This window comes from Xenopus laevis, chromosome 1L (assembly GCF_017654675.1).
Source record: "Xenopus laevis strain J_2021 chromosome 1L, Xenopus_laevis_v10.1, whole genome shotgun sequence".
In the NCBI taxonomy this organism is placed as follows: domain Eukaryota; kingdom Metazoa; phylum Chordata; class Amphibia; order Anura; family Pipidae; genus Xenopus; species Xenopus laevis.
Genome location: NC_054371.1, coordinates 129,846,203 through 129,870,764, shown reverse-complemented (window position 1 = coordinate 129,870,764; position 24,562 = coordinate 129,846,203). Strand labels below are relative to the sequence as shown.

Below are 24,562 nucleotides of genomic sequence, written 5' to 3'. Positions count from 1 at the left end.
TATCTTTGTCCTTGCTGAACAGAATCCCTGGGTTCCATTACAGGCAGTTGTTGGAATTGATACAATAGTTGCTAATATTCCACAGATACTGCCAAGAAATGTATCAACTAAATGTAGTAAATTGTAACAGTTCAGATGCTCCTGGATCACTGAGCTGCCAGACTGAAACCCCAGAGAGAGGAACGTTAAAAAGTGTTTATAAGGGGAACAACCCCTTCAAGTGAAGTCCTAGTATTATACCTGCCTTCTGGCACTCCACTGTCTTTTTTCAACTCTTCCAATGCAAAAGACAAAAAAAGAATGCTCTTTAGAAGAGTTCAGTTAAAATCAGTATAATCTGCTAGAAACCTTTCTTATACATTTATGACTCTGAGGAAGTGCCGCAAAGGCACGAAACGCGTTAGTTTTTGCACATACCCACTGCCATGTACATCGCACTGTGTGTCGGAATAAAAGCCGCATCTTTAAACTAACTCGTAGCGACTCCCTTTGATGTTTTGGTCAGCGCCGGAGAGAGGGTTCAATCCTTTGCATATAAATTTATAACGTCTGTTATTTTATTCCAGTCTGCATGGAAGAAGAACCTAGTCACCTTCCACTTGGGGTTTCTATTCAGAACCTAGTGAAGATTTATCGTAATGGCAAAAAAGTGGCTGTAGATGGACTCACACTGAATTTCTATGAAGGGCAAATCACTTCCTTCCTGGGACACAATGGTGCTGGAAAGACTACTACAATGTAAGCAGTCTCATTCATATTTAATAATGGGACATCCTACATAAAATCATGAATTACACGTTATTACAGTAAAATTAGACATGAAAAAACAAGTTATTGATGCCAGTGATGGGAACAGCATTGTTCTTCTGGGTCATATTGCAGATATAAACAGCTTATTGATAAGTTGTAATGGAGAGTATGTGAAAATATATATATTGGGCTTATGTTCAACTTTCCTATGTTAGTAAAGCATGAGGCAATAGCTATTGTGTGCTCTGCCCATTATTTATTTTCATATTAGCATTTAGCTTTTATATGTACATGATGATTTTGATTGCAAAGGCATTAAGAATTGTGAAAACTAACATTAATATCATGATCAATGCCCAAGGTGGTGGTTGTTTCTGGATTCTTTTGCAACACGCTGAAGGGCAATATGTAAGAAAAGGATATTCTGGTTGATAACTTTAAGGAAAAATATTACATTGTAAGAATGCTTTATGATACATGTTTTATTACTTTCTTTAATAGAAAAATATTCTCAGAATGTTCAATAAATCCTTTTGGCTTGTTTCCAGGTCCATATTAACTGGCCTTTTCCCACCAACAACTGGTACAGCCTATATTATGAGAAAGGATATCCGAACCGAGCTCAGCTCAATCAGGAAGAACCTAGGTGTTTGCCCACAGCATAACGTACTTTTTGATATGTAAGTATTGTTTTGTTCAGGTTTTACCCATCAATGAAATAATTGCACATGCTTGTTTCTAGATGGGGAGGCCCATTTATCAAGATTTGAATTTTAGTGGTTTTAACGTTTTTAAAACCTATGATTAAATTCTATTTTTCTAAAATCACAAATTCCTTGTAATCTATTAAAAGATCCGAATATATGTGCAAATGAAAAAAAAAAAACCAAAATGATGTGCTAAAGGATACAAAAACCATGAAAAATGTAAGATTTTCTGAGAATTACTAGCGGAAAAATTGCCAAAAAAGGTCTAATAGGATCAACGCAGCTCCCATTGACTTTTGTAGGACCTTGACTGCTTTTACTTGGCAAAGTTTTGTATTGAGTTTTTCGTATTTACATTTATAAATCTCTAATTTATGGGTTTTAGAGAACTTAAAAAATACACCTTTTTTAGAGAAAAATTGTGATTTCTGAAACAAATTGAAATTTGAATATTAGTAAATAAATAAAGCTGATTCATGTATGGCCTGAAGTTGGTGGATTCTGAGAAAGGGTTCACAGTATGGACTAGTAGAGGCTTTTTACTATGTATAAAATTGTACAAAAATCTTAATGCGACTTCTGCAGCCTTAATGAAGGGAACAGTGTGCAGACTATACTATACTATATGCTGCCTCCTCTTATAGATCTCTTTAAGATTGCCTTGATTGTTTTAATATGTGCAAAACATGCCGCTAAGTTTATGAGTGAATAAGTAATATCATTGTTTCAGTAAATCTTAATGACCCATGTACTGTTCCTAGAAGGATATTGTTCATAGTCCAAGGTCGCTAGAACAAATCACTCTATAAACACGTCAGCTGTTTCAAAACCAAGCAGTTATGTCACCCTTCTCTATCAGTTTATTCGTTGAGCTAATTGTTACAAACAATTGTTCTTGGCAGCCAACAGACTACATTGCTCCAAGAAAATGATTTCATTTTTACACAGGTGGAAGGCTAAGCATAATCATTTTGATCAGAGATGTCATCTTAACAAAACATAAAATCTCTTTCTGCAGTCATCTTGTAGATTTATGAATAGTCCCAATAATCTATTATGTCAAGTCAAGTGCAGTGGTCCTTCAAAGTTTGCCACTGTCTTACAAAATGCACTTGCTGATTTTGCCACATCTCCTCCTTGCAAATTGGGTGCAGTGTATCTGTTGACACAATGGAGTATTGGAGCTATCAACACACTCAAAAGTTACAGCAGCTCTGTGGTTCCTACAGTGGCCTGCTTCAATTGACGCAGCAAAGTTGCACCTAAAGACTTGGGCCCAGTGTTGATAAATGACCTCCAGTGACTAAATTGCATTTTGCGCAATGCACTTTTAAATGAGCACTGTTATATACTAATTTAAATAATGTAGACCAAGTATTTCTTTTTCATTTTTTTCTTTGCCATTTTTAGATGGAGTAGTAAATTTAAGTGTGTGTGTATTTATGTAGCAGTTCTGTTCCCTCATCTGTACCTCCTACCATTGCCCCATTAGGCTCACAGTCGAGGAGCACATCTGGTTTTATGCACGCCTGAAAGGGCATTCAGAAGAGAAGGTGAAGGCAGAGATGGAACAGATGCTTAATGATGTGGGGCTCCCCCATAAAAAGAAGTACAAAACAAGTCAGCTGTCAGGTATGCAGAATATTGTCAATATTGTCATTTTTTTTCAAATATATAAAGCACAAGTATTACCTATCTATATGGTCTGTCGGTCCTGATACCACCTATACATTACAAGCTTTTTCAGCATCCTGTGATGTTTGAATAATATTAATGCCATCATACTAGAGAACGTAAACACATATTTTGTGTGTTGTATTACAGGAGGCATGCAGAGAAAACTTTCCGTGGCCCTGGCCTTTGTGGGTGGATCACAGGTTGTCATTCTGGATGAGCCCACAGCTGGAGTTGATCCATATTCTCGCCGGGGTATCTGGGAGCTGCTTATTAAATACAGACAAGGTGGGCAGATGTAGAAGCTTTAGAATTTATTTACTTGGTCTGTGTTCTGTTAAAGGAATGGCCATGAGGTTTATGTTATCTCTTTTACACAAGCAATGGAAAAACAATAAAGAAGAACTTGATTTTTACAGATGAATGTTGTCACCAAACCTTATTAAATATTTAGGCTTGTTAGGGCTTATTTTACTCAAGTGTTTTTGATTAAAGTGATAAGTTGACAATACTTTGACCAATGAGTTTTTTTTAGTAATGTGCCCTTTTGTATTAAATATAAGCTTAGGATACCTTCTAATATCTCTCTCCAGAGCAGTTTCAAGAATAGTAACTGCTAGAATTAGGTGGGTTGAGCTGTTGTTTTTTAAAGCACAGTGCTACGCAATATGTTGGCGCTATATAAATACATGTTAATAATAATAATAATAAAGAAGTTACAATTATGTCTCATTAGAACGTACAATAAACATAAATTCATATGTGAGAGATGCTGCAATATGTCCTTATGAGTACAAATCTTTATCATTATAGCTCTGGTTTATGATGTAAAACTGTGCCTGATTGTATTTCCCTTTAACTTGTTTTTATTGCATTGTTTCAATGCAGGAAGAACTATTATCCTATCAACCCATCATATGGATGAAGCAGACATCCTCGGAGACAGAATTGCTATTATTTCCCATGGAAAGCTGTGTTGTGTGGGATCCTCGCTTTTCCTGAAAAATCACCTGGGAACTGGATACTACCTTACCTTGGTCAAGAGAGACACTGACTCTTCTCTGAGCTCCTGTAGGAACAGTAGCAGCACTATGTCTTGTCCGAAAAAGGTATTTCTATAGACCACTTCTTCAAAATTCAATACTATGGGGCTGATTCACTAAGCTCGAGTGAAGGATTCGAATGAAAAATACTTCGAATTTTGAAGTATTTTTTGGGTACTTCGACCATCGAATTGGTTAAATTCGTTCGAATTCGAACAAAATCGAACGAATCGAACGAAAAATCGTTCGACTATTCGACCATTCGATAGTCGAAGTACTTCCCCTTTAAAAAAAACTTCGACCCCCTACTTCGGCAGCTAAAAGCTACCGAAGTCAATGTTAGCCTATGGGGAAGGTCCCCATAGGCTTGCCTGTGATTTTTTGATCGAAGGATTTTCCTTCGATCGTTGGATTCAAATCCTTCGAATCGTTCGATTCGAAGGATTTAATCGTTCGATCGAACGGAAAATCCTTCGATCGATCGATCGCAGGATTAGCGCTAAATCCTTCGACTTCGATATTCGAAGTCGAAGGATTTCAATCCGAGGGTCGAATTTCGAAGTATTTTTAACTTCGAAATTCGACCCTTAGTGAATCGGCCCCTAAGAGAAAGATAACATGTGTATTTGTGCTAATAAAGGATAAAAGGTAGACACATGATCTTAAACAAAATCTACTTTGCATAAACCGTACATATTTAATGCGTGTTTTACTACATGTTTTCATATATAATATACAGCATGGGATCTGTTATTCAGAAACCCCTTATTCAGAACACTCCACAATAGGCAATAGTGTTCTATTGTAAGCCTTCAGTTTTTTGTTATAATATAATTGTTATAATACCATGTACTTGATGGTAACTAAGCTTGCATAAATCCATTGTGGTGGCAGAGAGCAATTACACACACATATCACTTTTTATATATAAATATATAGAATATAATGAACACATGTACACATCCAGTGGAATGTTTCAATCACAGTTTGTTGTTGTTCGTACTGAATTTGGCAGTTCGTTTGTGTCTTTGTATTGTGAAATATATATGTATTACAAATCCTATTAAAGCTGGTAACACATAGAAGGAAAAGAATAACAGCAGAGTATTATACTCCAGTTCAACACACCTAGAAAAAAAGTTTTAGTTCAAGTTCTACTGTTAATTGTGCCATAAAAGCATGCACAAATGGACTTTGGCAGTAACAAAACTTAAAAGCTGGGATATTTCCCAAAAATAGTCCATATTCAGTTAACATTTGGGATGACGGTACCCCGTCATTTGTGGGCAGGAATGCAGCAAGCAAACCACTGCTTGCAAACAGCAGCCGAGTCCGATGATAGCAGCACCATCAGCATCTGGGACCACAGGAGCGGTGATTACTAAACATAGCAAACATACGGCGGGGCAGAAGAAAGAAGCCAAAGATAGGGTAATTATTCCTGATCAGTTTCCTTTCTATCAATAAACCTAACTATTGATTCTGCCAGATCAGAAATGCAATAAATCTAATCACCGCCACTGTTGCCCCTAAGCCTGATGATGTGGCTTCATTTGGGGTCAGCTGACATCCCCACGGGGCCTGCAGCTGATTTAGATAAAAATTTCCATATCAGTAACTAACACGTCTGCTTTCTTTCCTTTTTCTGCACCACTTATTGCACTTTGTGGGGTAAATTTATAAACTTTATGAAACTATGAAATTATGAAACTATGTAATAGTGTTAATTTTTTTTAATATAGTCCTGTTTCTATGCAAGTTTATATGTGCACGCTTTTTATAAATATGCCCTTATATGTGTGCTAAGCACTTCATTTTCAATTCTGCTTTGAATGTCCAGTGGAATTTTAGACTTTTGATATGTTTTTCTTGCAGGAGGACAGTGTTTCTCAGAGCAGTTCAGATGCTGGCTTGGGCAGTGACCATGAAAGTGACACAATGACAATAGGTAAATAAAAAAAAAACAAGATTTAGACTAAACAGAGAGAGAACAAGTATGTTATATAAATGTTCATCGTACTAGGGGGGCAAATTTACTTATGGTCGAATATCGAGGGTTAACTAACCCTCGATATTCGACTGCCGAATTGAAATCATTCTACTTCGAATATCGAAGTCGAAGGATTTACCGCAATTCGTTCCATCAAACAAAAAATCGTTAGAGCAAACGATTAAATTCTTCGAATCTTTCGATTCGAAGGATTTTAATCCATCGATCGAACGATTTTTCTTCGACCCAAAAAAGCTTAGAAAGCCTATGGGGACCTTCCCCATAGGCTAACATTGACTTCAGTAGGTTTTAGGTGGCGAACTAGGGGGTCGAAGTTTTTTTAAAGAGACAGTACTTCGACTATCGAATAGTCGAACGATTTTTAGTCCGAATGATTTGATTCGAAGGTCGAAGTAGCCCATTTGATGGTCGAAGTAGCCAAAAAAAACCCGAAATTCAAATTCGAAGTAAATGGGCCCCTTAGTGTGTCATAACCTGAGTGAACCAGTTACATCCTGCGAGACGTTCACCCGAATGTGAGCTGTGCAGCTGTGTTTATAATGAAAGCAGACATTTGGTATGAGTGATTGCAGCAGGTTGTTTATGGCCTAGGCCAAATCATTAAACTTATTGCCGAATAGTGCTCTAAACTATTGGCCATTGCCTTTATCAGTTTTTTACTGACATTAAAAAAAGCTTCATAAAAACAAGATATTCATGACGGGTTTTCTGCTTTTGTGCTTTGCGGGTCTCACAGATGTATCGGCTATTTCAAATCTTATCAATAAGCATGTACCCAAAGCAAGGTTTGTAGAGGACATTGGACACGAGCTGACCTATGTGTTGCCCTATGAAGCAGCCAGAGAAGGAGCAATTGTGGAACTCTTCCATGAAATAGATGACCGTCTTTCTGACCTGGGCATTTCCAGCTATGGAATTTCTGACACCACACTAGAAGAGGTAAGTTGGATCAGGGTTACCAGTTTCTTCATAGTTAATAAAGTAGACTCGGCTAAAAGGGCTAATTTGGAGTGAACACTTATCATTTGGATATTCCTATAACTATTGCAAGCCTGTTGTATCAGTGTTATTGCATAGGTATATATCCTTGTTATAAGCAACTTCTGAACCAGAAAATGGGGCCTGGGTCCAAAAAGTGTGCCTGATGCAGATTATTGACATTCTGGGAAAGTATTTCCTGTATCAGTGGAAAAAAATAGACTTTTTGAGTCATGGGACTGTGTTGCTTATATTAGCTGTTGTCCATAGCGACAGATCAGACATTTGCTTTCATTGTTTAATAAATTGATTTGTTGCCATTAATAGCACTGGTGTAGTTTGGCACCTGTGTTAGGCAATCGGTCCAATGCCATTTATAAGTCTATACCAGTGGTGTTTCTTCTAAAAAAATCTACCATTTATTTATTTAAATGCCTAACCATAAATATCTGTTATTTAGATTTTCCTTAAAGTGGCTGAAGATACTGGAGTCGATACAGAAACAGCAGGTAATATGAGCTGTCCTATCTCAAGTGTTTCTCTTTTTGGCCATTTTCCAAGCAAAAAATTTGTAGCCTATTGAATCCCAGCAGTTTCTAATCCAAATTTCCTAAGCACCGATAATTAAAACATAACAAAACATTAATTCACACTGTAAATTGTTTTCTACAACAAAATGATATGTTTGTTTTAAAGACACCTACCCATATAATTAGCAACATCTGTGTCACTGATTGAGCCCAGCACAGTGAAGCACTGCAGTGGTGGATGTGTTAGGCTTTTGGTGCATACAATTTACCATAGATAGTGCTTTATCTCACACACATATTTTCAGATGGAACACTGCCTGCTAGAAGAAAGAGATATGCATTTGGTGACCGTCAAAGTTGCCTTAGACCTTTCACTGAAGATGATGCTTTTGACACCAATGATTCTGACATGGATCCAGGTAAGGAGTTCCAGAATGCTACCATACATTTCAAATTTGTAGAAAATTCTTTGCATTCAGTTAAAAATTAGCAATTTTTGCTGCGAATATGGTAAAAAAGCATGAAATAGGGCACACTAAGGAATAAAGACCAGTGTTTTTTTTATATGCTGTGATTGAAGGTGCACTCAGTGTTGATGTGAGCCCACATCAGTCTGGCTTGTACTGACCTTTGCTAATTGTTATTCCTACACACAGAGTCACGGGAGACAGATTATTTGAGCGTAATTGATGGCAAAGGATCCTACCAGGTAAAAAGCTGGAACCTAATGAGGCAACAGTTCACGGCCTTGCTCTGGAAAAGATTACTGTATGCAAAGCGCAGCAGGAAAGGCTTTTTCGCACAGGTAAATGCCACTAGATTCATAAATGTCTGCCACCAATGATGATCGGGGAATATTTTACATAAGTTGGATGCATGCTTTACAATATAGTGGTTGAAGATATTTATGTGTTCAGGTCTATCCAGAGAGCTGCTGTTTATCTTGTGTATTGATTGCAGTGGCGTAACTAGGGAGGAAGCAGACCCCGCAGGTGCGGGGGGACCCGCTGGCCCGGCCACCCGGTGTTCAAACAAACTACTATTAGGCATAAAAGTTCCACTCCCTCACTCGTGCTTCCACATACTTCTAGGGGCAGGCCGCAGGGAGCATGTGACTTACGTTTTCCAGCTCTTCCTCTGTCTGTCAGCAGTCCCCGCCTATATGTCCGCATAATCACACACACAGAGTAATGGAGGGAGAGGCAGAGAGCAGAACACATTTGTAACTGGCAGTAGAGGCCCAGGCTGGGCCCGCCTTTGTCTACCGCCCCTCCACTGGGCCCGCAAGACCCGCCCACAAGTTCCGCCCACAAGACCCGCCCACACAATGCAGAGCACACACTATTGGATAGAGGGCAGAGCAGGACACTACATCACGGAATGGCCCTGCCCCCACCTCCCAACCACTGAGTTTTATGCAGGGCTCCTGTCTGACTAATGTGATTTAACCCACAGGCACAGGTAGTAAGTAGAGGGACTCGACGGAAGGGTGATTGTAGCTGAATGGCCATTTCTTCCCACTGTACATGTAAAGGTTTCACCACCCAGAACATTTAATGTAGGAAATAGATTCCCTCCTGCCCCCCCCCCCATCCCTTTTAATATAAAATAGGTGGTGAGACTTCAGGAGTGTTACTGTTCTGGCTTGGGCCTCCCTTAAAAGTTCCAGCTGCTAAACCACCAATCCACCCACACACATAGGGAGTCTTCCCAGGGTGACACACAGAAAGTCACAGGTAAGTCTTCACATGCATCAGAATCACCAGCAACAGCAAACACTGGGCACCTACAAATATGTTTGCCTGTGCCACCTTTTCTGGAAAAAAAAAACCGGTCTTCCTATATATTTATCTTTATTCCCTATTAATAATATTGGGATCACTGACCTTCCTATATATTTATCTTTATTCCCTATTAATAACATTGGGATCACTGACCTTCCTATATATTTATCTTTATTCCCTATTAATAACATTGGGATGACTGACCTTCCTATATATTTATCTTTATTCCCTATTAATAACATTGGGATCATATCACTGGCCTTCATATATATTTATCATTATTCCCTATTAATAACATTGGGATCACTGACCTTCCTATATATTTATCTTTATATATCGACTAGGATAAATTGGGGGGGCCCATATTTTTTTTTTTTGCAGGGGGGCCCTGTGACTTCTAGTTACGCCACTGATTGATTGCAATATTAAGCCAATCAGCTCAAATATACAGTACACACCTTTAATCATTCCTGCTCTTTCATTTTGAAAGAGAGAGAAGGGTTGCACTTGAAGCTTTAAACATCTGTCGACCTATTGATTTATTCATTCATTCTCATTCATGCAATTCCTTCAGGTGACGGTTGTTTGGATTTATTTATGAAATCGCTCTGGTTTATAATATACATGCAGTCGTTTGTTTAATATTATGATTCTGAATCAATCATAGTTTGCTATTTCACTGTTTTTAAAAGTCTAATTTCTTCTTGCGTTACAGATTGTCCTTCCAGCAGTGTTTGTCCTCATCGCATTGGTGTTCAGTCTTATTGTTCCTCCTTTTGGCAAATATCCCAGCATTGAATTAGAGCCCTGGATGTATGATGAACAATATACGTTTTTCAGGTATGCACTATGAATATTTATAGCAGAATTTGTTTTTCTGAATTAACAACATAGTCAGCAGCAATATAAAGTGTGTGTATATATATATATATATATATATATATATATATATATATATATATATATATATATATATATACACATGCTTATACCTAAATTAAACATGAAAACATGTCACATTTTTGGCCACACCCATGATTTAAAATACCAGACTTTGCTCCCCTTTTCAGTGGAGAAACCAGGGGCATAACTACAGAGGCCTAATTCATATACAATTTCAAATAATATTGGTAAAACAGGTTTCAGGGGACTGAAAAATTGCTGTGGGGCCCAGTAATCTCTAGTTCCGCCACTGGGAGAAACCATCAACAAAAACATGGTATAGCTGATGTGTATGCAGAAATAGTTCCAACTTTGGAAATTGCTTGAAAAAAGAAATCAATGATGGCATTTCGATTCTTCTTGCAAAAGTATTTTGTGCTGATGTGAGAATAATGATTCCGTTTGTCGTACGTGAAAGCAAGTTATGTTGTCTGCTGTCTTTCCCTGCAGCAATGATGCGCCGGATGACCTAGGAACTCAAGCTCTCTTGAAAGCCCTGACTGATAAACCAGGTTTTGGAACAGCTTGTATGGAAGGAAACTCAAATATGTAAGTATTAATACATGTGCAATGCTATTTCTACCTGTGGTATAATGGGTTTCATGCAAGAATTTTAAAAGTACATCTGAGGTTTAGCTATGGTAAGACTGTGTGAAATAAGACATTTTCTGAATAAGTGTCCTCCCCATTTAAGGTACAAAAAAGGAGGGCTGTGGGTGCACTCATAAGGCCATATAAAAACATATTTAAACACAATAATCCCCTGTCTAAAAAAAGAAAAACAGGTTTTTTTGTTACAAAGTTATGATCCTCCTCCGCCACCTGCATATGCGGCTTTTGAAGGGGAGACTGCCCCACAACCCTCCTTTCCTCCCCATTTAAGCAAAAAAAAAAAATGTATATATTGAATACAAATGACCAAAACCTTATCCTGGATCAAGTATTCATTCAAATGATCCACTGCTGAAATATGTGCTGCTCTGCTTTAAATATAATGCTAGCATCACAATATATTACTGGGGTTTTGAATAACAGTTATGTGTTCTGCTGCTCTCTAAATGTCTGCGATAACAGCCTTTTGGTCTTGGTACTATACAGGAAAGTCTCATGCTCGGATGGAGAGGAAGAATGGAGTACTCAGTTTGTATCACAGTCAGTCATAGATCTGTTTCTGAATGGCAACTGGACCATGGAAAATCCATCTCCATCCTGTGAGTGCAGCAGTGATAAAAGCAAGAAGATGCTTCCTGTTTGTCCACCAGGGGCAGGAGGTTTACCCCCATTTCAGGTACTTGTTCTAGCTCATACTCCAGCATTCTTTGCAAGAAATAAAACACACACACACATTCTTTTTTATTCTCTTATTCTTTTGACACCTGGTACATATAGAAGCAAAGTAGTTCTAATTCACAAAATATTCTTTGCTGGTGCCTGTGTGTGCAACAAACAGAATTCAGACTCTCTATTTGCTGTCCATTTACTGTTATAAATATGTGCCAAGCAGGAAGCACCCATACAGTATATGTAAAATATACATAGGTGCCCTGGGCACTGAGATTGTCTAATACTCAAACATCTCTCCTATATTTCTTTTAACAGAGGAGACAAAACACTTCAGATATTTTGCAAGATCTAACAGGACGGAATATATCTGATTATCTTGTAAAAACGTACTCACAGATCATTGAAAAGAGGCAAGTATGGCAATGTAAATGATATGCACTAATGTTGGTTAGATTAGAGTTGATTTAGTTACTGTTCCATTTTGTCATTACCAAGAAAGCTTATGCAGGAGTGAAAAGGGTATTGAGATTCTGGAGGGATGTGCAGAAGCAGGCTAATCCCCTTAGTATCTTATGTCATTGAATACTGGCTTGACAAGCTGAAATAATGTCATGGGTCAGACAGTGTGCATGCATGTGATCAGTTGCTAGGCACATATTGTGCAGGATTCAATCAGGATTTTTATTTAGGAGTCTCCCTGTAATTCATACCATGTTCTACGTGATAATGCCCCTTTCTCCCGCATCTTGCAGTTTACTATGTACACTTTTGAGTAGTGAAATTAATTCCTATTTTATTCTATCCTTCTAGCTTGAAAAACAAGATCTGGGTTAATGAATTCAGGTAATGTGTTTTCTTATAAACATTGATTGTTTGAATAGACGTTCCTGCTAAAGTTTAAATGCAGGTTAATCTAGAAGGTTATAAGGAGGTTTCACTTATGGTAATATAAGTGTGCACTGGTCAAAACATTTACGCAATTGCATTGGAGTGCACACTCATAAACATGACGGTGCACACGCAGGTACGCATAGGGTAGTTTGGCGCGCATGTGTAGAGGGTACTACACGGACAGTGCAAAATAACTGACATCAACATTCACCCCAAAACTAAGGCTGTTTTTCCTCCTATCCATGGCTTTCTGCTGACTAGGGGGATTGCTGCATTTCTCTTAGGATAGCTTACATTTATTAAAGGCATTTCATGAAAAATTGAGTTTGGTCTTTTTATTGACTCTATATTCCTGCTTTTGTTTGGTTTCCCAGGTATGGAGGTTTCTCTCTAGGTGCAAGCAATTCACCAGAATTACCTCCTAATGAAGACGTTGTGGCATCCATTAACCATATAAAGAAACAACTTGAGCTAGCTCAGGTACACAGTTAATTATTTATGTCCTGTTGCATGGAGTCAGAATTGTATACCATACATACAAACAAATATTCTCCTACTTTACCCTACTATGCTTAGTTTCAAAAAAACATAGTTTCAAAATTCGGTATATTTTCCAAAATATGCTATGCAATTCTAACCAATATCAGTCCTTGAACCATGTTTTGTGCAGCACATATCTAAGAGCAATGGCACACCAGGAGATTAATCACCAGCATTAAATCTCTGTTTCTGCGGGCAACTTATCTCCTGTAAAAGCTTTCCCACAGGGAATACTGTGAATTGCTGATGGTAAAACCCATGTGTCTCTTCAGTCTCTAAAATCTCTGGTGATTAATCTCCTGGTGTGCCATTGCCCTTCATTTATAACCACTTTGAAGTTGTATGCTTTATTATACAGGTGATGGACTCTTCGTTATGAACAATGCAGCGGAAAAATAAAAAAAAATGTTTTTGTATAATTTTTAGAATGGAGCAGCCAATCGATTTCTTGACAGTTTTGGAACTTTCATGAAAGGACTGGACACAAAAGATAATGTTAAGGTACTATACTGTCAATCTTGACTCTCTGTTTGTCTTTCTAAGATATGTAAATGAAGGTGTCACGTTTTCATTCTACCAGTTTCTTCAAAGGCTAGCCGAATAAAGAAAATACATTCTTTTTTGTTTTATAATTTTAAATATATGCGTCGTACTTAATCTCGGATTGAAGATGTGTGCTATGAATCACTGTAATCCATGGAGTAGAATTTTGGATTGCTGCTGAATTCATAAAACCCATTGCTGTATCTATACATTTTATCTTGTTTTCTGTTTCAGGTGTGGTTCAATAATAAAGGATGGCATGCAGTCGGTTCATTTCTTAATGTAATGAACAATGCCATATTAAGATCAAAACTGCGGGAGGGAGAGGATCCAGCCTCATATGGCATTACTGCGTTCAACCACCCTCTGAATCTTACCAAGGAGCAGCTTTCTGAAGTTGCACTGTGAGTGGAAATAAATTATGAGTGATGTATTGTGCTTTTTAAAGACACAACTATAGTAACTGTTCCCTCCTACAACGATGTGATGTTTTCATTTCATTGTATACTATGGCCCAGATTCAATTTGATGAGATGAACTTGTCTCCTAATTCAGGTCCAATTTTTCCCATATAGTTCAATGGAATTTTCATTTGATAAACCTAATAAGATATGTTTTACTCTGAATCTGGTCCTATATTGGCAACTTTGACTGAATATTAACATAGAACAAAGAAAGTTCTGATTTCCTAGGACGGTCTGCCTTTAAAAGCAATAATTTCAAATAATAAGTCATCTTCTCCTGTATCACAATTTTTTAGGATGACCACATCAGTTGATGTCTTGGTTTCCATCTGTGTGATATTTGCAATGTCTTTCGTGCCAGCCAGCTTTGTGGTTTTCCTGATCCAGGAGAGAGTCAGTAAGGCAAAGCACATGCAGGTCATCAGTGGAGTAAAACCAGTTATCTATTGGTTGGCCAACTTTGTCTGGGATATGGTAAGTTTTTCAGTGTTTTACTCAAGTCTAGAGAAAACCACAGAATGGCCACATTGATTGCAAAATAATCTGCAAATGAAATATTATGCACGTGAATGTGTTTCTCTACACTTAAATATTAAATGGAAGTGGTCCTTTATATAAAATTCCCCCTTGCTTAATATTTTTCCAGCACAATTGTGGTTATGTCTTTGCCAGGTTTTGGAAAAATGTGTACTTATTGTATACAAACAAATATACTGGAATGCTGAAAACATTACGCTTTTCTAAACCAGTACCATTGAACTATTTTTTATCTTTTTGTTTCAGTGTAACTACGTGGTGCCAGCTACCCTGGTCATCATAATATTCATCTGTTTCCAGCAGGACTCTTATGTCTCTTCCTCTAACTTACCTGTTTTGGCACTTCTTCTCCTTCTGTATGGGTAAGTGCTGGCATGCCTTTTAACCACACAGCACACCACTCGGGAAAATAAAACATAAAGGGATTTTTGGAATTTAGAATGAATATATCTTTTGATATTTGGGGCAGCATCCATTTTGCAGTCATCCAGTGCAACAGCACTGCTAGAAAGTATTGATTTATACCTTGTGTGTATGGATAATTTGCATAGGTTGTTAGATATAGGGTAACAGTTATTCTTAAACAAAAACTTTCCAATGCACAGATATTTATGAGAGTTGCCACTCAGGTTGATTCATGTGTATTTATTTGCAGGTGGTCCATAACCCCTCTCATGTACCCAGCTTCCTTCATTTTCAAGATCCCCAGCACAGCCTATGTAGTTCTGACCAGTGTCAATCTTTTCATTGGGATCAATGGCAGTGTGGCCACGTTTGTGCTGGAACTCTTTACCAACAATGTAAGTTTTATATGAGAAAGAGCCTAAAAGAGTGTATATTTGCAGTAACACCATAAAGCCAACGTGAGCATGAAAGGGATCTCTTATTAGTAGCTGATATGTGCTTACTGTCTCATCAGAAACTGAACAACATAAACGAGATACTGAAGTCTGTGCTCCTGATCTTTCCTCACTTCTGCCTGGGTAGAGGACTCATTGATATGGTGAAAAATCAGGCCATGGCTGATGCTCTTGAAAGATTTGGTGGGTACTGCTATCCTTCTTCTTATCCCACATGAAGTTCCAATTTCAGCACCTATGATTGACTCTCGCTCTTTATTTGATACAGGAGAGAACCGCTTTGTCTCCCCTATGTCTTGGGATTTGGTTGGGAGGAACTTATTTGCAATGGCTGTGGAGGGTGTCGTGTTTTTTGCTATCACCCTGTTGATCCAGTATCGGTTCTTCATCAAACCAAGGTAGCTTTTCTTTAAATGTAGTCTGTAAGTCTGAAGATATACAAACTTAGCAGTTGTAGTCAACTCTGTGTTACTTGCAACATCATGGAGTGTTATTTTCAACAAAAGCACAGGTCACTGTATTGGAATGGCTGTAGGCTTTGTAAGATTTTCCAGTAAAATAAAATGTGCATATTCATGTCTCTGGTCATAAAAAAGCAAAAATACCATGTAATACATGTTTTTTCTTATGTTATTATTCAAGATTATTTATGAGATAAAATTACTGAGAATACATCATATAAAAAGAATGACCTAAATGTCCCTTGATGGATGAAGTAGTTTAATAACTGATGTACCAGTATGACATGTGAACCATCCCTATATATATATATATATATATATATATATATATATATATATATATAAAATTTCAGGACAAAACAAAAGGATTATTAGGGTATACTAGTGATTACATGTGTATTCTCCCTCACCCCCCACCTAGGCCAGTGAATGCAAAGCTTCCTCCTGTGGTTGATGAGGATGAGGACGTGGCAAGGGAGCGTCAGAGGATAAATGAAGGTGGACGGAACGATATACTAGAACTCAAAGGACTTACTAAGGTAGAGACAAGTTTAGTCCTGTTTTAAAGCTACTGTATGTTCTCCTGTGCTGTCTCACATTATTTTCAGCCCAATCACACAGTTAACCATTATTCCTGTAGCAGCAGTGAAAGAAACTTCTGTATTTCTAATTTGTGATTTGAATTTCATGTTATGTTCAGTTAAACCTAAGTGACATTTGCTAGCTCTACCCCACCAGAATGTATTGTAGGGTGTAAGTATCCTACCCTCACCTACATCCTACCCTTAGACATGACTCCACCACTGGCAACAGAAAACTGAAAACCTTTTTGTGAAAAAGCAACGACTTGCTATTTATCAACTGAAAATATTTAGTTGTTTCCCATCTTTTGAGTTGATAAACTTAGACCTAATGTGTAACTTATTGTGAGCCAATAAAATGTCTACATAGAAGCAAATGAAATTAACATCTAGCCAAATTGAGATGATGACTGTAATGACAACTGCAAACAATAAGTAACTGTAAGGTGATATATTTTATGTTATTTGCTTTATTTAGATCTATAGAATGAAGAGAAAGCCAGCTGTGGATAGGCTTTGTGTTGGAATCCCACCAGGAGAGGTAAGAAGTAGCACTCTGCTTTCCTAGCACAAGAAACAACATTCTAATTCTGGTCAATTCAAAACTATTTTTAGAAACGTTTTAATAACACATACAGGTACAGGTATGGGACCCTTTATCTGGAAAACCCGTTATCCAGAAAGTTCCAAATTACAGAAAGGCCATCTCCTATAGACTCCACTTCATCCAATAATCCAAATTTTTAAAACAGATTTGCTTTTTCTCTATAATAATAAAACAGTACCGTGCACTTGATCCCAACTAAAATATAATTAATCCTTATTAATAACAGAAAAAGCCCATTGGGCTTATTTAATGCATTCATGATTTTCTAGTAGACTTAAGGTATGAAGATCCTAATTACAAAGATCCTTTATCTATTAACCCCAGGTCCTGAGCATTCTGGATAGGATCTATCATTCACAATATTGCAAAAGAATTGTCATTGCCCATCCAATTTGTCGTTTAAATAAATTAATAAATTTTTTAATAATAAGGCACTGCACATTAATTGATGTTAGGTAGTTAACTAGTAAACATTAGGTACCATGCTCCAAATGATGGAAAAACCCTTTATATATTCTACAGATTCCATACTTGTCAATTTAATAACATTATCTCACGCACAATTATTATTTGAAACAAATGATGCCACTCATGTAAACAGATGTTTGATTCACATTTTGCATTGCTACAGATTGTTTTAATTACTTGTTTTTTAATTCCATAGTGCTTTGGGCTGCTAGGGGTGAATGGTGCAGGAAAGACGACCACATTTAAGATGTTGACTGGAGATACTGATGTGACAGCTGGGGAAGCTTTCCTAAAAAACCATAGGTCAGTAATAAGATGACACTGATATCCTAATAAAATTCTACTTGTTGCTATATTCATTTGGTTGGTGGGAACCTCACTGCTCACAGCAGGAAACCTACAAGAAGATATTTCTCAGTGATACAGCTTAAATACAGTACAAAGCTGTTTACTTAGAGCAGGGATTCCCCACCTTTTGTACCTGTAAGCCAAACTCAAATATAAAAAGCACCTACTTTGAGACTACTGAGAGCAACATCCAAGGGGTTGGTGAGCAGTATGTTTCCTGATTTAACTATGTTGCTCACAGGCCACTGTTTGGGGAACACTGACTAAAGGTGACCATAGACGCACAGATAATATCGTACGAAACGATTTTTCGTCCAATATTCGTTGCGTGTATGGTGGAAAAAGAGCTGACCGATATCGGCAGAAGACTTGTATATCGGTCGGCTCGTCGATCGGGCTGGACGGAAAATTTTGATCGGGTGCCTTTGAAGGGACCCAAACATCGCCCATTGTTAGTGCTGAATCGTCAGATACAGGTAGAATTCTATTGTTTCTTCCCATACATCTACCTGTATATCTGACGATTCAGCTCTACACGTGTGTGTTGAAACGAACGATCTTTCTTGGAAAGATTTTTTCCAAGAAAGATTGTAATTGTTACGTCTATGGCCACCTTTAGAGCAAGGCCAGACTTGGCGTTTTTACATTGCGTTTTTAAAAAAGCTCCGTCAGGCGTAAATACGCCATTGAAACCACATGCGACCATCAACATGCGTTTTTCAGCACGTAGGTTTCTTTTCCCAACATGCACTCGTTCTCCATAATTCTGCTGCGTAGAAATAGAAAAGCTATTTAGAAATAGAAAAGCTATTTACATGCAAAATGGAGCAGGAATGACCGTCAGTATGCAACGTAATTACGTCACCTGCCTAATACACTGTAAAAACATATATGATTCATTTATCTCGCGAGAATTTGGACACCATGTTTAAAATACGCTGCATATTTGCGTAAGGTGTGGTTTTAAACTTGCAGATCCCATAGAGTCTGTTCATGTTGTAGTTTGTTGACGTATTGGCGTTTCTGCTGAAAAACTACAATACTGGTGTCCCGTGGCGGATATCGGCTTGCAAGCGGCATGTGAGAATTGCCATAGTTTGTTTTCATTCGTTTCAGTGGTAGTGCAGTTTATGCGTATTTACGCCCGGCAGAGCTTTTTTAAAAACGCAACTTAAAAACGTCACGTCTGGCCTTGCCCTTATAAGTAGACATTATTTTACCTCTGATATGCCATTTAAAGTCTTTGTATGTTTTACCTTCCACTAATGTGCTGATCAAAAAGTGAAAGGTTTTCTAAGTGTTATAAGGGTAGTGCCCAGCACACAATAACTAGCTTTCTAAACCTCCGTGGTTTCCTACAGGCATTGTACATTATACGTTGCTTCACCTATGAGGTTAACTCAGCTGTATATTACTAATAACTCAGTGAAGGGTTTCAGAGTGGACCTTTCTCTCACTCTGTCTCGTCCAAAAATGCATACGTCTGTGGGAAGCAAAGAAAACAAATATGTTAACTTGAAAAGTAAACAGACATCACAAATCTGGAATGGTACAACCTGGAATCAGAGAGATTTGAAAATAAACCAGATTAAATGGAAAGATCCAACATTGGGCCAGATTCAGTTCAGTGAGAAAAAGGTTTTTCAGTCATGGACCAGATTCAATTTGAGATGCAATTCAATGCAGAAAAACTTTTTCTTGCTGAATTTATTATGGCCCATTGTCTTTATGAGAGTTGGAGCACATGAAAAAGCTCATCATTTCAGTCACAGCACTTTGGTACATTTACATAATACAATAATGATTGTTTTACAGCATCCTGTCAAATATACACGAGGTTCACCAGAACATGGGCTACTGCCCCCAGTTTGATGCCATTAATGAGCTACTGACTGGAAGGGAGCATCTGGAGCTTTATGCCCTGTTACGCGGAGTCCCTGAGAAAGAGGTTTGCAAGGTAATGCATGTTCTCAATTGTATGCATTCTAGCATACCCACCTCCACTTTGTTTGCGTGATACAGTAAAGGTAAACTCAAATTCAACCTTTTCCTTTGCAAAAAAGTATAGACAGTTCAAATATACACATACTGACATACTGCCATGATATGTTTGTGCACCAGATTCGTTTCAGGATTTGGCCTTTTTCAGCAGGATTCGGATTCAGTCAAATTGTAATTTGTATATGCAAATTATGGACGGGGAAGGAAATCACATAACTTTTTGACAAAAAGCAAGGAAGTAAAAAATGTTTTCACCTTCCCACCCCAAATTTGCATATTCAAATTAGGATTCAGTTCAGTATTCGGCCCAATCTGTAGTGAAGGATTCAGTGCATCCCTACTTTTAAGCAATATTTCTGTTAGTCTTATTTATTTAGTCTGGTTTCATATTAGCTTGTCTATTTTGGCTATTTCTGGTCTCCAACTGAAAATGCTGTCTGCTTCTTGGTAGTCACTTACCCCCCAAACCATAAAACAGATTAAATGACTCTTGAGACTTCTGTTTTTTTCCCTTATTGCTTATTTTTATTTACGTGCCCTGTCCTATTGATCTTCCATTCTGATTGCTTCTGATAAGCAACCCCTAGCACCCAAATAAATTGTATTGCTACTCTATAAAATATGTTCAAAGGCCACAATAAAAAGACCACTTTAATTGCTGTAGAAATCTGATCTACACCATATTAACAGTTAATTTAAAGGCAAAGTCACATTAAAACTTCAAATAGTAGTAACAAAGCACAAGATCTATTTTTCACATAATTGAGCACTATTAAGAAAGGAACTTGGATCCATACAAACTCTTTACACCTTGCATTGTGCACCAATGCATTGGATCAACCTGCTCCGATGAAATGTATTTCTGGAAACAATTTTCTTTTGTGTATGGTTGTTAATATTTATTTAATCACTTTGCTTGTGACTCTTTCATTAGGTTGCTGAATGGGCCATACATAAATTGGGCCTAGTCAAGTACTCAGAAAAACATGCAGGCAACTACAGTGGTGGAAACAGACGCAAACTTTCTACAGCTATTGCCTTGATTGGAGGACCTCCAGTGGTATTTTTGGTTAGTATTTTGATAATACACTTTAGTTCCCCTTTATTACTTCCACTCTGAGTTGTATGATTTAATAGAGCTTGAATTTCACTTTCTGCTTTAATAGTTTCATCCTAGGCGGAATAGATAATAGCTTCTGAAATGCCATTATTCTTTTTTGTAATAATAACATGCGAGACAAAATAAGCCGTGGCAGCTGGAGGGTGTGCTATGAATATGTGTGAGCAATAAATTATTCTTAACTGGATTCTTCAATGACTTGAAATGCTACAATACCATTATATATTTAGTGGAGGGTGAATCAGAAAAGCTGCAGGATTGGTATCAAATGACTTGGTAGCCTGAGGAAGCATATGTTATATACATTGCTCACAGTCTGAGCAGGAAGTTGTAGTCAAAGGGAAAATAAACTCTCAGTGACTAGAAGACATTGTGTTTCCCAAAGCTTAGTAAAATAATCCTTGCTATAATATTATTTTATTTGTTTTATTACTGGGGCTCTTATTTGCCTGCAGAGCTTGATATTTTTTTTAATGAATATTGCGGAAAAGGTTGCTATAGATTGCTCAACATTTTCAGTATTTGGCAACCAATTCAGTGCAGAAAGATTTTATTTGTATAATGGTTAAAGAGTTTTAATTTGATTTTTCCATTAACAGGATGAGCCAACAACAGGCATGGACCCGAAAGCTCGACGCTTCCTGTGGAACTGTGCCCTTAGTGTCATTAAAGAAGGAAGATCAGTGGTGCTAACTTCACACAGGTAAACACAGCTCTCTATTAATGTATTTACTCTTTTCTTCACCTCCTGTAGGTTATGTCTAGCAGAACTATTGATACGTTTCAGAAATACTGTTCGGTTTGGAAAGGAGCACTCCGTGCCAGCAAATTAGTCTACTGTGAGAGGAGGGACTAGAGGTCACTACTACATGACCTGGCAAGAATTTGCCATTGTCATCTTGAAAATAGCAAGCCACTAAATTGTAATGTGAGATAATAGCAAACAACCTTCCCTCTAATATCTTGTAGGTCTTTTTGTGCACTTTTAAAGGTAATGTTTGAAGAGCAGTTGGTGGGTATTAGCTAGTATTGATTGATGATGTATGTGCATACAAAATCTTTCTGTATGAGCTACAAATTGTGTTCACACGTGAACCCAAAGCTTTTTGAGAAAAGAGAGTTTACTGACATTCCCTTGTTTACCCTGCACACCTGAATGGAAAGCATTCAGTCTGAGAGCACCCATATTATCTGAAAGGGAATAAATCCCTCCCTTGAGAGTGTTGTTCTCCCAAATTGTTTATTATAAATAAATAAATAAATAAATATATATATATATATATATATATATATATATATATTACAACTATAAGCTTGATGAGGGCTGTAGCAATGCCAGAAAAGGATTTTTGTTCAACACTGCACAAATAAATGTACCCAGGGCCAGTGGTAAAGTTGATGCAAGAGGGTCCTCCAATGAGAATGCTACCTGCTTTCTTAGTATACCATCAGTTTTAGGGAAGGTATACATCCTCTAATTTTCATGCCATATTTTAGTCTAGGGACTTTAATTAAAAAATAAAAACACTACATTGCTATTGAAAGGGTAGTTCACCTTAAAATTATTTTACAAGGTGATTTAGTCTACGATATTCTAAGAGCCTGTGCAATTGACCTTAATTTTCACACCCTATTCCTAAATCAGACCCTAACACACATTTAACAGTTTAAATTACAATGTAGAGGGCTTAAGTAAGGGGGTTGTGTGAGCAACAAGGCAGGTCTATCCAAAGAGATAATCAGACTACAATACAAGTTAAGGTCACATTACTAAATACAGACAAAATAGACATTATTATAACAATGCATTTGAATCATTGTCATTTTCTTGGGTTACTTTCCCTTAACTAAAGTAAAAAATGCCCGTGTAAATAAACTGTCATGTTTGCTAGCAGAATCCAATATCTATTTCTTTTATATCGACAGTATGGAGGAGTGTGAAGCACTGTGCACAAGAATGGCCATAATGGTTAACGGGAGATTCAAGTGTCTTGGAAGTGTCCAGCATCTGAAAAACAAGTAATTGATGTTTTTTCCCCTGGTTATTTTTGGATATTCTATTGTAGTCAGACATCAAAAGCTGAGAAATTACAATTCCTGACCGGCTATTAACAAATACATTGAATTTGGAGGTTTTTTAATACAGGAGAAATATATTATTCTTGTTGAAAGCCATGTTAATATCTGTATTTATAGGCCATTGTCGCAGGTGGGCTTTTAGAATAATATCGACATTTCTGCACATGTTAGACATCTATGCTGTAGAAGCTACAACATGCTGGTTACTAGGCTGTAACATCATCACCATTCTTTTGATATTTAACACCACTATAATAAGGGGCAAAGAAATCACTATATTCTACCTTTGTCTGTACTGCAGGTTTGGAGATGGGTATACCATTATTGTCCGAATAGCAGGCTCCAACCCTGACCTCAAGCCTGTTGAAGAGTTCTTTAGCCATGCCTTCCCTGGGAGTGTACTGAAGGAAAAGCACCGGAGCATGCTCCAGTACCAGCTCCGCTCCTCACAGTCTTCCTTGGCCAGGATATTCAGCATCCTCTCCAAGAACAAAAAGAGACTTCACATTGAAGATTATTCTGTCTCTCAGACGACTCTAGACCAAGTAGGTTCTTCTGCCAATGATGACATTAAGTAAAGAAAATCATACTTGTAAAAATAAGTATCCTGTACAAACATTTTTCATCCATTTATTAAACTGCAGTATGTTGTAAACATTTGTAATAAAACCTCTCTGAGTGGTACATATATTTGGGAGGGTGAGAATTCATGTTACTATTTTATTATGAGGCCGGCCAATCTCACTGCAGGATTTGTTGTCACTTATTTTTCTTTGGATGACAGCTATCTGAATCTACATATCCCCTTTACTGATTTTGGTAGATATTAAGCTTATGATACCTCCGCCTGTTTGCATTGCCTTTAATAATCATAATGGTAGGAAGGCAGGGAAGCACATATATAAGTATAAAGGCCAATACACACTGAAAACCAATGTATTTCAATAGAACAAATGAAAATATAGAAGGCTATAAGAAACGTTTCGTTGTATGCTTATGCACTCTTAAAGATGGGGTGGACAAATAAAAGAAATAAAGTAGTTGGCAGCCATAGTTTATAACTAGCCAAGGAATGAAATGTTCGTATTACACTATATAAAATGGCTAAAAAAGGAATCTGAATAGCATTGTAGTAACCGTAGATACCAGGCTACTTGATATTTTAGCAAATTTATCACAAGCTATACATTTAAACATAAGGTTACATTTCTTGAGAATATGTTTGTCTAGAACTTTGTGAAGTGGAGAAAAGAATTCTCAAAGAAAAAATGCCCTACATCAGTGCTGTCCAACTTCTGTAGTACCGAGGGCCAATAATAGAAGTCAGTGTTGACCACTCCCTTTTTATAAACTACACCT

General features: G+C 37.4%; 1 protein-coding gene across 4 annotated transcripts in view; it reads left to right on the top strand.

Moving 5' to 3' along the window:
* abca1.L (ATP binding cassette subfamily A member 1 L homeolog) overlaps window positions 1-24,562 on the top strand; it is an 81,987-nt gene that overhangs the window by 52,906 nt on the left and 4,519 nt on the right. Inside the window, exons 19-50 of one of the 4 annotated variants that reach the window (XM_041563721.1) lie at window positions 567-738; window positions 1,299-1,430; window positions 2,950-3,089; window positions 3,282-3,419; window positions 4,020-4,240; window positions 5,465-5,605; window positions 6,050-6,122; window positions 6,922-7,124; window positions 7,624-7,672; window positions 7,999-8,112; window positions 8,350-8,498; window positions 10,193-10,317; window positions 10,870-10,968; window positions 11,518-11,707; window positions 12,019-12,113; window positions 12,514-12,546; window positions 12,969-13,074; window positions 13,561-13,635; window positions 13,912-14,081; window positions 14,438-14,615; window positions 14,925-15,040; window positions 15,334-15,478; window positions 15,598-15,721; window positions 15,807-15,936; window positions 16,421-16,538; window positions 17,059-17,121; window positions 17,852-17,958; window positions 19,819-19,960; window positions 20,939-21,073; window positions 21,724-21,827; window positions 23,051-23,143; window positions 23,505-23,748. In XM_041563721.1, coding sequence (XP_041419655.1) covers window positions 567-738; window positions 1,299-1,430; window positions 2,950-3,089; window positions 3,282-3,419; window positions 4,020-4,240; window positions 5,465-5,605; window positions 6,050-6,122; window positions 6,922-7,124; window positions 7,624-7,672; window positions 7,999-8,112; window positions 8,350-8,498; window positions 10,193-10,317; window positions 10,870-10,968; window positions 11,518-11,707; window positions 12,019-12,113; window positions 12,514-12,546; window positions 12,969-13,074; window positions 13,561-13,635; window positions 13,912-14,081; window positions 14,438-14,615; window positions 14,925-15,040; window positions 15,334-15,478; window positions 15,598-15,721; window positions 15,807-15,936; window positions 16,421-16,538; window positions 17,059-17,121; window positions 17,852-17,958; window positions 19,819-19,960; window positions 20,939-21,073; window positions 21,724-21,827; window positions 23,051-23,143; window positions 23,505-23,748 — 4,124 coding nt within the window. Of the gene's footprint in view, window positions 1-566; window positions 739-1,298; window positions 1,431-2,949; window positions 3,090-3,281; window positions 3,420-4,019; window positions 4,241-5,464; window positions 5,606-6,049; window positions 6,123-6,912; window positions 7,125-7,623; window positions 7,673-7,998; window positions 8,113-8,349; window positions 8,499-10,192; window positions 10,318-10,869; window positions 10,969-11,517; window positions 11,708-12,018; window positions 12,114-12,513; window positions 12,547-12,968; window positions 13,075-13,560; window positions 13,636-13,911; window positions 14,082-14,437; window positions 14,616-14,924; window positions 15,041-15,333; window positions 15,479-15,597; window positions 15,722-15,806; window positions 15,937-16,420; window positions 16,539-17,058; window positions 17,122-17,851; window positions 17,959-19,818; window positions 19,961-20,938; window positions 21,074-21,723; window positions 21,828-23,050; window positions 23,144-23,504; window positions 23,749-24,562 lie in introns of all 4 variants that reach the window. The other 3 variants (XM_041563715.1, XM_041563729.1, XM_041563724.1) reach the window with 3 other exon arrangements.